The sequence below is a fragment of the Vidua macroura genome, chromosome 3 (assembly GCF_024509145.1).
Source record: "Vidua macroura isolate BioBank_ID:100142 chromosome 3, ASM2450914v1, whole genome shotgun sequence".
Taxonomy (NCBI): Eukaryota; Metazoa; Chordata; class Aves; order Passeriformes; family Viduidae; genus Vidua; species Vidua macroura.
This window is the reverse complement of record NC_071573.1, coordinates 55,676,924-55,691,541: the sequence shown is the minus strand read 5'-3', so window position 1 is coordinate 55,691,541 and position 14,618 is coordinate 55,676,924. Positions and strand designations below refer to the sequence as shown.

At 39.0% G+C, this 14,618-nt stretch overlaps 1 protein-coding gene across 1 annotated transcript in view; it reads left to right on the top strand.

Annotated features, from left to right (window-relative positions):
- Positions 1-14,618, top strand: part of TIAM2 (TIAM Rac1 associated GEF 2) — a 166,432-nt gene that overhangs the window by 84,261 nt on the left and 67,553 nt on the right. Inside the window, exons 5-7 of the mRNA XM_053972797.1 lie at positions 1,651-2,086; positions 5,995-6,167; positions 7,194-7,418. Coding sequence (XP_053828772.1) covers positions 1,651-2,086; positions 5,995-6,167; positions 7,194-7,418 — 834 coding nt within the window. The remainder of the gene's footprint in view (positions 1-1,650; positions 2,087-5,994; positions 6,168-7,193; positions 7,419-14,618) is intronic.

Below are 14,618 nucleotides of genomic sequence, written 5' to 3'. Positions count from 1 at the left end.
GCTCCTTTACCATGAGAATTGGATCACCAGACAGTGATTTGAAAAGCCAGATTTGAAGTTCAATGTACTATAAGGGGACATGGGTTTCAGGTCAAACTGTCTTTTGTGAGACCACAGGCAGCAGTGTCCTACTGCTGGAAAAGTAGTTTGTCTGGCATCACCTGGGAGGGTGTACAATCCCAGTCTTGGTCACACACCGGAGGTCCTGATGCTATCAAAACATAGCACAGCTTTTCTGTTGCAGTTTTGAAGAGCATCAAGTAAGAAGCAAAGAAATAAAAAAGTAGCTGTTTTCAAAGCTGCTGGGGAGAACAGCTCCCAGGAGACCAATGTTTATTTACTTTGTTCTTAGTACAGTAGTCTGTGAGAAAATAAATGCTTTCAGAGAGGCAGTGTAAACTTGAAAGTATAATGGCTTTATTATTACTGAGGGTAATAGCTTCACTTCTCGAATTGTATATTGCAATATCTTTTTTTTTCTTCCCTCACACTTTTACTGCAAAAAAAAATATATCTTTTGTGGTTTAGGTTCTTAAATCTTGGTTGCTTTTAAATAGCATTGGGAATGCTTGAGTTCAGAAGACAATAAATGGCTTCTTAGGATGGATGGTGTGGTTCTCAACAGTGAAGTTAGTCCAAGGAGCTGTTCTGGGTAGAAGGAAAATCCCTGTCCATCCCTGGAGCTTGGGAGAGCTGGGATCAGATAGCATATTACTTGGAAAGGCTTAAAAGAGCCTTTCCAATATGCCAACAAAGTCCCACGTTGACAAGCAGTGGCAAGAAATGGGCCTACTCTAGCATCCATTTCAAAGGCAAAGTTGAAGTCATACCATCAGGCCTGATTATTTCAAATAAAATTGGCCAGCCCTCTCAATCCAAGGGATGAAGTTACGCAGTGCAATTAGGAGAACAGCCTGCCAGTGCTTGATGGAATGATCAAACTCTCAGGGTGTTCCCAGAAACTCAGAAAATACACAGCTCTGCAGTCTGGAGACTGGATTTAAGCCAGTCAGCAAGTGTATCTTTCTTTTTTTAAATCACATATTGTTTTAAATTAGATTTTAGTCAATTGATCAATTCCAGCAAGCTTAAAATATTCTTTACTTTTGACCTTTTATTTTTGTTGATCAAGCACCATTTGTATGACAAATAGAAAGTGGAGGTTAAAATCAGCCTTGTGTTGAAGCTAAATCTAGCCACCTTGCACCAATGTGATAGCACCAAAGTATTGAAAACCCTATAATAATAAAAATACCTGTTGTGACACTATTCCTGCTTGTACTCGGATGCAAAATATGGTGCCTGCGTTTCAGATTGAGGATGTAGTTGTCTCCTGGAGTACCTCAGGTTTCAGACAGTAGTTTCTAGTGAAATTTGAGATTACTCAAAGCATGCCAGAATTACAAAAGTGCTCAGATTAGTGGACATACCCACTTCTGGGGATAGGGGTTTAATGGGGTTCTGCTGAAAAAACTGGTTGGTAACAGTGATGGGTGGTGTCAGTGGCTGAGGCAAAGGCTGTGATATAATGGTGAAAAGATGAAGGAACTGAGAGTGGCCAAACATGAAACAAATTTAATTGACAAATGAGGTGTGTCTTTTGATCGTAGCTCTGGTGACTGATCGCAGATAAATTCCTTTTATGCACAGGAGCCAAAGTGTAAAGATGGGAGTGAATACTTTGACAGCAGAATGGACAACTTCACTACAGACATGCTGGCACCATCACAGCTCTCCACTTTTCTGTGGTCTCCTGGCTCCAGTCATGCCCTGTCCCAGAGAAGCGAGTCCACCAACGCTGTCAGCAGTGATGCCTTGAGGCAGAACATTTATGAGAACTTCATGCGAGAGCTGGAGATGAGCAGGATGAACTTGGAGAATACGGAGACCTCGTCGGAAACAGAAGACTCTAGTGGCGAGTCCCTTAGCTCCTTGGAGCAGCTGGATTTGTTGTATGAGAAAGAGCAAGGAGTGGTGCGCAAAGCAGGGTGGCTGTTCTTCAAACCCTTGGTGACCCTGCAGAAGGAGAAGAAGCTGGAGCTGGTCACACGACGGAAATGGAAGCAGTACTGGGTCACACTCAAAGGTAAAACCACCACGTTGATCCTTCATCTTGGCAGCAGCAATTCTTTCTGTTGTGTCTCAGCAGCATTTCATGCATGCTGACTTCTGTTAGCATATTTAGGGGGATTAGAAAATCACACCTAACTTTACAAGGTTCACCCACCACAACTTTGCAAGGTCTATCCACCACCTAAAGTGGAGCATGTGCCTAGGCAGCCCACTGAACTGAGGTGCTGCGCAGTGTCTTTGGGATTGTGTGTGCAGCTTTGTGTTTCATACCATAGTGGGAATCATTTTGTCTGACTTCCTAATTTGTGTGTTCACATCAGATTGGGAAGTTAGAAGATGCTTTTGGATGTTTGGAGATCAAAGACCAAATTGAACCAAAATTTAAGGGTCAGAAGAAGTTGCTGGTGTCCAGTTCCTTGTTAGAGACACACAGTTCCTTAGGCTCTGCTATGAAATTTACTGAAGGATGGGGTAGTTTATTGTAAAAATGTTTTGTTAATTGCTAGCACTGTAGGTGGCAATATAATGAAGAGGTGAACTCCCAGTGCCAGAGCATTTATGCAGAGAAGTTTGTGTGGTTCAGAACAGGGGAAGCTGAAGCAGCAGCAGGGAAAGCCCTGTGATGCCCAAGGCAACCACTTCCAGGACTTGAAGGTCTCCCTCCTTTCCCTGGGTGGTCTTTCACATTCCCCACTCCCAGCAATACCAACCCCTTCTGGCTTTTGGCATGCCCAGCTTCCCATCTCCTGCAGCTGCTCCTGTTGTGAAAACAGGCCCCATGGGAGGGGAATCCACTCAAGGGGGCTGCTGCAGGTGTGATTGTTGTGCTCCATTTGTGGCTCAGAGGGTGCTGTGACAAGTGTACAGGTGTCAGGAAGTGTGAGAAGGAAAATAATATCTATTGTGTGGAGGAAGGGAAATTTAATGGGTGAGTTAATATGCCTTTTTTAAATTTTGAATTGCATCCAAAGGATTTGTCCTTCAGTAAATATAATACTAAGTTAATGAGTAAGGAAATGATCAAGCGTGATAATTTCCTGTCATATCTGGGACTAGAGGAGAGAAAATAACAACTTTACCACAGGTTGCCCTTTTTAAAATTGTGCATGGGTGTAGACCTGAAGAAAAATGAACAGCAAACAGCAAGTCCTGGTAGTGTGCTTGATAGTGCTGATTGAAAAGAACCAAACTTACTAGAATGAGGCAATTCTGCCTAAAAATTCAGAGACTTGTTATCAAGGGATCAAAATGTAGGCAGGCTTAGCAGTTTAAATCACTTGCCCTGATCATCAGATAGCATGATTCATGCTTTCAAGCAGTGTATACAAAGAGAAAAACAGTACCTCAATTCCACCCTCTTATTGTGTGTGTGTTTGTGTTATGGAGTATGAATATAGTTTAATCTGCCTCTTCTAAAATTCAGTTTCTAAACAATTCTATCAAAACTCTAAACTGAAATACGTTATATACTATTAGTTTGTGCATTTCTGGGATAATGAAGCTCTGGTAAGCAATTTAGGTGCTTCATGTTCGTTTTTTTTTGGGCTATAAAATTGGCTTATTGGTGCCCTTGAACAAATTGTGTCTCTTCTTACTACCCGAATTTCTGCAGCTACAAAAAAAGGAACAATAAAGTTCTTTGTAAAAAGCTGTATTAACTTCTAACTTTATAACTGTTAGATACAATGCTTTTTACTTCAGTAGTTGATCTGGCTGCATTCATGGTACAGAGTCTTTTGCACTTTGTTTTAAATATACATTCCTAATTTCCTTGATCTCTTACCTTTATTGTCCTGTGGAGACTTCTGATTCCAAAATAAACTTGCCTGTCTGGATATCAAGGCATACTTCTGTTTTCATAATTACTATATCAAGATCAAGGCACTTGCTTTGGTTCTATTTATACAGGTTTTTGAATGAATCAGTATTTAATTTATTCTTGAAATTTAAATAGCCAAGATACTTTAAAGCATGACTCTAAATATGTAAATTGAGAACAGTATGTTTATTTGCACTCTGTTAAGATGTGTTTAATTATAAATATGCAGAAGGCTTATAACCATCTAGTAACCTGCCAGACTTAAAAGTATACATGTCCTGAGGCCTCTGCTCCACTTTCAGGGCCACCAAGACCTGAGCCTGAATAGTAACTGTGTACCAAGAGGAATTCTCTTTTCCATCTGTCCAATTAGTTTCCTTTAACAAGGGACATTGCTTTCCTGTTGCTCTCTCCCTTCAGCTCAAGTTTTAATTAAAATAATGGACAATAATGAGTCCCTGTGGGTCTGATGGAGCTAGCTGCTTCCAGAGATCACTAGGACTTGACCTGAAGATATACCTGGGGTGCCATATACCCCAGCATACATACATGCCCTTCAAAAATTTTCACTTGTGTACCTATAAACTCTCAGGATAAAATATCACTTCTCTTCAGTTAGAGCAAATAGGGGAAATATGGGAATATGGAAATATTGAAAAATAAATCTTAAATACTTTAAACTTCTGCACTTTCCTAAAATGCAGAAGTGGAAGTGGTTGTATGTTGCTGCTGCTGCTGAATACAAGAGAATACTTGGTTTTGTTAGTTTAGTTTGCCCTGTTATGTTCAAATGACATTTCTGATATGCAGTGTGTTACAAACCATGTCCTTTTTTCTAACTGCAGAGATCTCCAAGTGTTTCAGTAGCATAAAGAAGATAAAGGGAGGGCTGCCCAAAGGAACAGATAGGACCAACTCTATAGGATTGGTTCTTACCCAAAATATTCTGCCAGTCACTTTGGACATTAACAAGAAAAGGTGCAGTTATGTAGTATAGAGGTATTTCTATGTATTAGATTCCTTACTCTAAAAACTTTTCAGTCAGTGGATGATTTGATCAGAAATCTCTGATATGGGTTTCCCTTTGTAATGGTATTTTAGAAGTGCACTTCACTCCATGACCCCTTGAACAGGCAAATTGGTGAGTCTCGGGGGACAGTGGGTTCTAACGAGGCAGGAAGGAAAGGCTGTCAGGGATGGAGGGCACAGGCCCTTCATAAGCCAGCATCGCTGCCAAAGGCAACATGGCACTGTAGTCATACTGCTGTGGGCTAGGATCAAGTGTCCTCTGCTGGGATCAAGTCTCCTCCACTCTCCTCCAGAAGTAATTCCACTTGTTATACTCAGGATTGTCATCATCAAGGATGAAGTTTGTTTTCTGGATGCAAGCTTCATACCTTAGATATTACACTATTTACAAGACTGAACATGCTCAAACTCAGCCCTTTTAAACTCTTTTAAATTACTCAGAATTGTCTGAGTCTCCAATTTTCAGCTAGATTCAAGGAAATCTGGTTTAAATTTGAGAAGTTTATTCACTAAGCATGTTGTATGAAGACAAAGGGTTCTGCAAATCTTTTCAACAAACACAAAGATTTTTTAAGTGGCTGTTATGAGAGAGTTGGTTCAATTTAATAAAGAAACACAAAAGCTGATTTAACTAAGCAGGAGTTAATCTCTTCTACAAGCCTTAACATTTTAATAGGCTGAGTTTATTGATAGAATATTGTGGGTTAGAAGGGACCTTTAGTCCAGTTTCCCTGCCATTGGCAGGGACATCTTTCACTACAGCAGATTGCTCAAGCCCCATTCTACCCTAACCCTTGGATGCTTTCATACTGAGGTCTCCTGATTTATTTATTAAGTCCATAAATGTTTGTTGAGGCCCTGGTCTGTTTCAACTTTTCATTGGCAAATTCATCATTTACTTTTCCTGTTTTTCTGTGTAGAAGATCTTCCTTTTTTACCTGTTGCAGAAGCGGAGCAGAACTGATGTTCGCTGTCTCTGAAGGGTGTCTTAATTCACAAAAACATTATATAAAGTTGGGAGATCCATAACTTACTTTCTCCTCATGTTTTTTTGTCCCTCTGTACTGCAAAAGGTTGTACTCTACTGTTTTATGAGACTTATGGAAGGAACTCAGTGGAGCAGAACAGTTTGCCTCGATACGCCTTGTTTGCAGAAGACAGCATAGTTCAGTCTGTTCCAGAACATCCCAAGAAAGAAAATGTGTTCTGTCTCAGCAATTCTTTTGGAGATGTCTACCTATTTCAGGTAACAGGATGCATGCATAACTTGGTGGTTATTTCCTTTTTAGGATGTGTTTGTGAGTCTACACATGTATCTATATGATTGTATGTACACAGGCACACACATATCATGTTTGTGCCTTTGACTTAAAAATAATAGCACTACTGCACTGTTGCATTACACTATTATAATATTAAATGTATGATATGACTTCAGGTATTACACCAGTTGGCTCAGTCAATTATGGTTCAGAAACAAAAAGAACAAGGACCACAAATCTGCAAGAAGCTCTGGGTATCTGGTTGATCACAAGCTTCTAAAAAATCAAATTTTTATCAATTTTTTTCACATCTATTAGCATTCCAACCTTACAGAATAGTGTGCTCAACCCTGAATCTGCTGGCCACAGAGAGTTTGCTTGAGCAAGATACTTAAGAAAGAGATCTAAAAATAATCAAAATACCTTGGCTGCTCAAGGGCACCACTGGAAATGTTAGTAAAGAACAGTATTATGTGGAACTGCCTGCATAGAAACGTGTTGATTCATAGGCACACTTGTACATATCTCCAGATGTACTTCATGCGGATTGCATTCTCTTTACCTTGATGTTGCCTCTCCACTAACTTGGTATTTCTTAAGTAAGCAAATACCTCTCTTCAGAATCTCACATATAAAATCTTCTCTGCTGTCACAGCAGTGAAGAAGGCTTGTCTTTGATATGTGGTAGGATTTACTTTAATTATCTGGAGGGATGAAAGATGCAAGTCACATCTTTCCCACAGCTTATGTGGCTCTTGTCCTTTTGGGGCTTTTAGACCTTGCAGGTCTAAGAAGCAGAAGCTGAAGTTTGGAGACAAGTCAGGATGGAGTGTAGGAAAATCTCAGACCTCCTTTATTTACTGAGTTCTAAAGAAAACCTTATTTCACTTGGTTAAGATAAAGTGCCTAAGATAACAGTGAGCCCATCAAGCATTTCATACCCTAGAGCTGTTGATTTTATTTATTTTTTTCTGTTATCTGCTCATAATGTTGCACCATTGGTTTCACAGGCAACAAGTCAGACAGATCTGGAAAACTGGGTTACTGCCATACATTCAGCCTGTGCTTCCCTCTTTGCAAAGAAGCTTGGGAAAGAGGACACTGTCAGGCTGCTGAAAAATCAGACCAAGAGTCTCTTCCAGAAGATTGACATGGATGGCAAAATGAAAAAGATGGCAGAGTTGCAGCTCTCAATTGTTAGCGATCCAAAAAACAGAAAGGCCATAGAAAATCAGGTACTGGAAACAATTTTTTTCTGAGAGCATATTTATCATTACTTCTTGTGTTGGTCTCTATTTGTGATTTCTAGGCCTGAGAGTAATTGTCTTGGACTAGCTGGCACAGTGGTTGTAATTATTGCCAGGTTTCTACAGCAATCCAGAGCAGTGCAGGAGGCAGGCTCCTCAAAGCTGCACATCAGACTGTTCTGTTTCAAGAGCACTAAGCTTTTTCTTGTCTCTTCTGTGAAAATGTAATTAATTTTCACTGTTTTATGTTAATAAGATCTAGCTGTTACATCGCATACCACAGAATATACAGTGTGTTCTGTGAATAATTTATAATTGTATTGGCAGTATTGTTCTGCACCTTAAGACAGCACATGAGGAATACTTACTCCTTCATCCAACCTTATTTGTGTAGTGGTAGACAAAACCATGTGCTTCCAGTTGAAATTTAGTCATGACTAATGATCACCGGATTGCCTGTGTGGTAGTGAACAAACATGAAGCCTTGCTCTGCTCTCAGTTGTAGCATGTGAACCAGGAATCATTCCAGGGATACCTTATGGAAGTACATCATGTAGTGTTGATGTCTTGCCTATGCCCCCAGTTTTGCAGATAGTAACAGGCTTTAATTATTTAGACGTGCTTAGTGTTCAGCCAACGACCTCACTACCCATGGTTTCTTGTGCACTAAACTTGTCTAGTAGTTTAGCCTAAATAAGTGTGGACTGAGGCTGCTGTATCTTAAGTTTTATTTGGCCATTTACAGAAGACTTCTGATAACTTGAACTGATTGACTGGTCTTTGAGAGCCTTTCCAGTCAGAGTAACTATTCCTCTGTCAGTAATTCATGCTGCATATTATGGCCCCTTGAGTAGCAAATGAGGTTTATTTCCTTCGAACCAATACAACATAATTATTTTTCTTTGGCTAATGAAACACTTGTAGTTTCAGGGATTTGATGCTTATAATATTTAAAATTCTTACTCTACTGGCTTGGACTTGATGAAGAGCAGACTGACTAGTACTGACTTCACTGCCAAGCTCTTGTGGTACACTTGAATCTGAAGCTATATGAGCAGAGTTCAAATAACATGCAGGTTTGCAGTGCAGATGTTCATAAGCCCTTTGAGTGCTCAGATGTTCATAATTTATTTCCAGGTCACTTTATTTCATGGTCCAGAGCTGAGTGAGGTGAATGGAGGAGGAAATATGTTAAGCATCTTTTCATTGCAGTAGGCTTTGAGACCTAGAAGAATATACAGATTTCTATAGAAGTCTAGTGCTTGTAACATGTGATGCACTGAGGAAAAATCCTGAAGTATATTAACTTAATTTATCTCTCCCTCATCAGATATTCCTGTTAGTAGTTCATTTAGCGTCAGCTGAAGGGTATTAATGATCTATCTTAATATCTGCTAATGAGATGTTCTGTCCTTGAAGAACTGTCATTGTTTTCCAGTTCTGTGAGAAGTTGGTTTCATTCTGTAGAACTGAAATCCATCTTCTGGGCTGCATAAGATTTATTCCTGTTAATCTTCTGTCTATGTGTGTCTCAGAACATTGAATGGGGGCAGACCATTAGCACAAAGAATGAAATGGATCACTGCAAACATCCAGTAGCTGGGAAAGAATGAATTTATAGAACAAATTTTCTCCATTCTTGAACCCTTTGATCTCTTTAAAATCTCTCCTTACAATTGCCTAAGGTTTGCTGGTGAAGTCCCTTCAGAGAAAAGTCACTTCAGAGATCAGTTGCCTGATCTTCTAATTTGTTGTCTCAGATTGGCTTTTGCAAAGAAAAAAGAAAATCTTGATGCAATTAGTAACTGAGAATTCTTAATATACTTAGTAAGGTAAAGATTTTGAGAAAATGTTATTCCTGAGGGTATAGTTTGCATATATGTAACTGTAGTTGTTCAGTAATTGTGGTTGTTTAGTTTTATTTGCCTATTTTGAGAAATAAGAAAATTCTGGTTTTGGTTTTGTGTAAGTTTGATGATGTTTCAGTCATGGGGCAGATATTATTCCTCCATGCTGAAGTACAAAGTATTATCAATACTGTATTTCTTAAGCATGCCACGCATCCTGTGCTGGAAATCGTCACTGGTGATTTATTTTGGAAAGCCAGCAGAAACAGTGTGATTGACTTCAGAAGGACTGTGGTGGTTTTTTACATAAAAATAATTTATTTTCACTGGGGGAATTATCTTGCAAACTCTAATTTCTATAGCCTTTCTCATTTTCCTTCCTCAGAAAAGCAACCACCACATGTCAACTTACTCTTTTCTTTCACTTCTCTATTGACATAACACCAGTACTTCTCTGCTGAAGACTTAATAATTCTCAGGGCTTTAAAAGCAAGCAAAACTTTCCTTTCCTTTAAAAGCAAGCAAAACTTTTTTTTGTTTCACAGTTACTACCACCTGAAAGGCAGTTGTACTAAGGAAACCTGCACTTCTAAAGTTGCTATGGGTATTTTGATATACTTCTACATGCTTCTTTTTGGTGTCCAGCAAATGGACTAGAGAAGCTCATCCAGTACTGTCTGGTAAATTTTGTGAATTTGAAGGCAATCAATTGATAAAACCAGTGCTAAACAGAAGTGCAAACAAACAACAACAACAACAAAAAAGACAAAGAAAATATAACTTTTCTAGAGAAATTGTTGTTTTATAGGCTTGACGCTATCGAAGCGGTTGGGAAATGTTTTCAGTCTTGTGGCTTATATGAGGGATTCTCTCTATCTGGATTTACTGGCCCAATAACAATAATAATAATAATAATAATAATAATAATAATAATAGACTTTTTAAGTGTTTAAGAGAAAATTGTAGCCCTTCACAAATCTATTGGTAATACTAGTCAGTTTAGAAGAGATCAGTGAAGCAGCTGCAAGATGGCAGTGTGTCTGGAAATCTCAAGTCTGCACATGCTACCTACAGCCATGTACGTTTATTATTACAATGTGAAATAAATACGTTGTGTGTGACGGTATTCTCCCAACATGTATCTTCTCCCCTCAAGTGAAGAGAATTAGGACAAAAGGTAGCAAGTTTGAAAATCTCCTGGTGCTGAGATGAATTTCAAAGCCTTTCTTTTAAAATTTTTTAGTTTTCCTAGATGTTTTTCCTTTCCTTTCCTTTCCTTTCCTTTCCTTTCCTTTTCCTTTTCCTTTTCCTTTTCCTTTTCCTTTTCCTTTTCCTTTTCCTTTTCCTTTTCCTTTTCCTTTTCCTTTTCCTTTTCCTTTTCCTTTTCCTTTTCCTTTTCCTTTTCCTTTCCTTTCCTTCTTCTACACTTCTGCACTTCCTTCTCTTTGCCTTCCTGCCTGCCTTCTGCAACTTCCTTCCCTTCCCTGTAGTGATCTTCAGCTTTTTACCATAACTTTAGACCATAGTCTAAGACCATAACTTTATTTCTTTGTTTTTAAAATTTACTTGACTTTTTCTCTTTTCTCTCACATTTGAAGAAGGATGATTGGAATAGGTCTGGGAATTTATTCTTCAGCCTCCACAAAGCTCAAATTTCATGCCTTAACTTTCTATAAAGCATCTGATGAAATATTTTCTGACACTGAGATCCAAATTTTCAACAACATTCAAAGACAGACTTTTCAGGGAACTTTGCTAACACATGCCATTGTTGCTGCAGACAAATTCAGCTGGAATCTCAATATATAGTAACTTTTCATTCTTCCATATAATCTTAAACTAAAAAAAAAAAAAAAAATGTCCAAGCTTGTTAAAACAGACCTTCAGTTTGTGAGGTCTTTGAACTGGCTAAAGCAGATCTCTGCTTCCTGAGAGGTCAGTTCAATATCATTCCAGATGTTACTATTCAGTAGCATTTTACTTCATTGTACCTTCCCTACATCATTAGCAAAGTACTTCTCCTTATTAGTAGTAGACTGGAAGTGAAGTGAGTAGGCAGACAGAAGGTTAGGGAAGTTCATCTCCATTCTCTCGGCACTGTTGTTGCTGTTTTACAGATGCATGAATTTCCCTCTTTGTTTTGCAAAATTTAGCATAAAGTAATGAAAAATGAGTGTGGAGTTGCATAGCATTATCTCATACAATGGAGCTGGTGAGGCAGCCTGTTCAGAAAGGGCTGGTGGTCTGGGTTTTGGGGAGGGCAGCTGGATAATAAAATTCAGTGGCTTCCTTACTTACATTCCTAGCTATAGACATATATATAGTACCACCAATTTCCACTGGATTTTCAACAAGATGTAAATTGGGTACACATGTGTCCACTTTTGTGCTATCAGTGGTATTGGGAATAAGATTACCTCTATCTATTTTGGTTAAAAATTATGAAAATTCTGTTCTTCCAATGCAACCAAAAAGATGGCATTTATTGTAAAAAACCTTAATTGTCTTGTCATTTCAAGAAGATTTCTTAACCTTTTTTAAAGTCACCATGCAGATGAAGAATAAAGCTAATTTCACATGAGTGTTGTACTCTTTTACAATGCCTTCTTTATTTCTTCAAACTAAAAGTTATGATAGCATCACAGTAGTGTTTTTTAAAGTAATGGAATTTGTGGAAGAGTGATGGTTTTGCTTCTTCAAGTTCTCTTTAGGAAGTAATAACAATAAAAATCTGTTCCCTGTCCCCAGAAACCAAGTGACTCATTTTTCCAGATGGATACAATATGAATTGTGTCTGAGAACCAGGGACTGGAATGCAAAGAGTTTAGTGTTGTTTGTAATGTGGTTGAAAAGCTGTACATATAAAACAGCAGCAGAAGTTTCTTCTCAATCCACAGAGTTCCCTACATCAGCCTGCAGAGACACTTTCCATCTGGAAATAAGAGATTGTGTAGGGAAAAACTGAGAATTTTTATTGCTATAGATAGTGAATTGTGTCAGCAAGGCCTTCATGCTTCTGTATGGTATAAGAACGACTACTAAATATAATCAAATTTGAAGACTGAAGTATTGAGAGAAGGCCCTCCTTCCTGTACATCTTTTCTTTTTTGCTCCTTTGAATAGGTTCCAGGTGAAAAGCTGGTGTTATCAGGTGAGCTGTCCAGGAAGTTTTTTCCATCCTTCTTCTAGGTCCTTGAGGTATTGTTGCATATTGTAACAACAGTTGATATGCTGTAATTTCTGGCCTGGCTTTACCCCATTCATATGCTGGTTTGGGTTTTATTACACTAAGCTCTTTTTACTTCGTGCAGAACACATGTTTGCAAATGAGACAGTTCTTCCTCAGCCCCCCAAAAGATACTGTTTGCACTGTAGTGTACAAAGGATGAAGGGCCAGGGACCGTCCCTGAGCCACGCTGCCTTCACTGGGACTGCTGAGGCCTCCCCTTTCCCAGACTGCAAACCCTGCTGGTGCCACTGCAAATGTCACCTGCAGAGAGAACTGTTGAGCATGTAGGAACTATGGATCCCCAAATCACATGCTGGAGACTGTTAGCCTCTATATATTTACCCCTTATTTTCCCAAGCTCCCACTTTAAAGTTTAGCTATAGAAAATTTAGCAAGTTTATTGGTCTGAGAGAGACCGGCTTTCAAACAACTTCTTTTAGCTCCTCTGTTTGTGTGACTTAAAATGTAATTGATTTGCAATTCTTTCTTAGTATCTGAACAGATTTTTCACTAACCTGGAGGAGAATTGGCTATTTATGTTCTGAAAATGGTCATTACTGCTGAAGTACTGCCAGAAGTACCATGCTGATCTTCCTTTGTCTGTTAACTCTTAATAACTCATTCCTGCATTAAGTCTTTGGTACAAAAGCTTACCCCTTACATAATTACTGTCTTGTCCTTGCACCAGGCTTCCTTGCATGAGTTCTCCTGGTGGACCAGGCTAAATAATTCTCAAGGCTTCCCACATTTTTACTCCTTTTTATCTCTCTACCACAGCTTCCTTTTCCACACTACCTTAGAGGATCCTGCTAGGTTCAATAAATTTATTTGGGTGGCCCTCTCTTGCCTTTCTTCCAAGCTCTTTCATGCTGCCATTAAACTAAGAAATCCTTGCTTAACATTTCCCTGGACTGACAATGACATCCTCCCTTTCCTCTGGAAAACCCCTTTAATGCTTTCATGTTTCATGTGTGCTCATTTGTCTTGGTACGCCTCACATCGGGCCATATCTCTTATCTCTTTTCAGACTCACTTCATGCTGGTGTTAGCCTTTGTCACCCATTCCTGCTCCCACAGCTGTCTGCTGCATCCACTTTTTCCTGTTTGCTTTCGAGCAGATTTCAAAGGGCCGTTTTTTCTGTGCATGAAGTTAAGTCCTTGAGCCTTTTTTTGGGTAGTGCTCCCACGTGGGACAGAGATTTGCCTCACACAATAGCAGAATGGGGATTGCAGCAGCGAGTCTGCAGGCTGTAAATTAACTTCATGGACCGGGTCATACTGTGCTTTGAAGTTGTTGCTTTTTTATTTGTGTGCTTCTCCCATTTAGTCTTCAAGAATATAAATCTCTAGGAAGAATTATCATAGTTTAAAAACCCTAGACAAATAGCAGCTGGTATTGGTTCATGGTCTGCAATTGGTTCCAGACATCCCTGGTTTTGATAAGACTACAAGACAATCCCAGAAATTCCTTGCCTACAGCTTTTGCTAATGCCATTAAATGTAACATTGTGATTACCAATGCTTTTGGAGCTAATTAGCCAGTATCCTGTGTGACTGATAAACACTGTAATTTAATTATTTCTTCAGAATGTTCCCATATCGTACCCCACTTCCCCTTCTTAGATTTTTTTAATTTTAAAATACAAGTTCATGCAAAGGTATAATGGGGATTTTGAAGAAGGCCTAAGACACACAAGGATGCCTGTTCTCAGCCTGTGTTCAATGAGGACAGGATGCTCCACTCCAGCAGTGCCCAGAACAAAGCTTGCTCTGTTCCTGAGCTATTAAAAATTGACTTGGCTCTGTACCCACAGAGGTGTCATCTCAAAGGGAAAAACATTACCTGCGCTTGTAGCTTTTGGCTTTGTGAAAAGCTGACAATCATGTTTTCGTTCTAGTTGGATGTTGACACAGAGAAAGAGCCCATCTTGCAATCTCCTATTTGAGTTGTCCCATGTGTAACATACTGGCAAGCAGAAAAATGCTCTGAGAAGCATCTGAGAGCACAAAGAAAGCAAAAAAAAAAAAAAAAAAAAAAAAAAAAAAAAAAAAAGAAAAAGGAAATTATCAAATAAACCCAGAGAAAAGAAAGCTTATTCTTTCTGGAGTGCA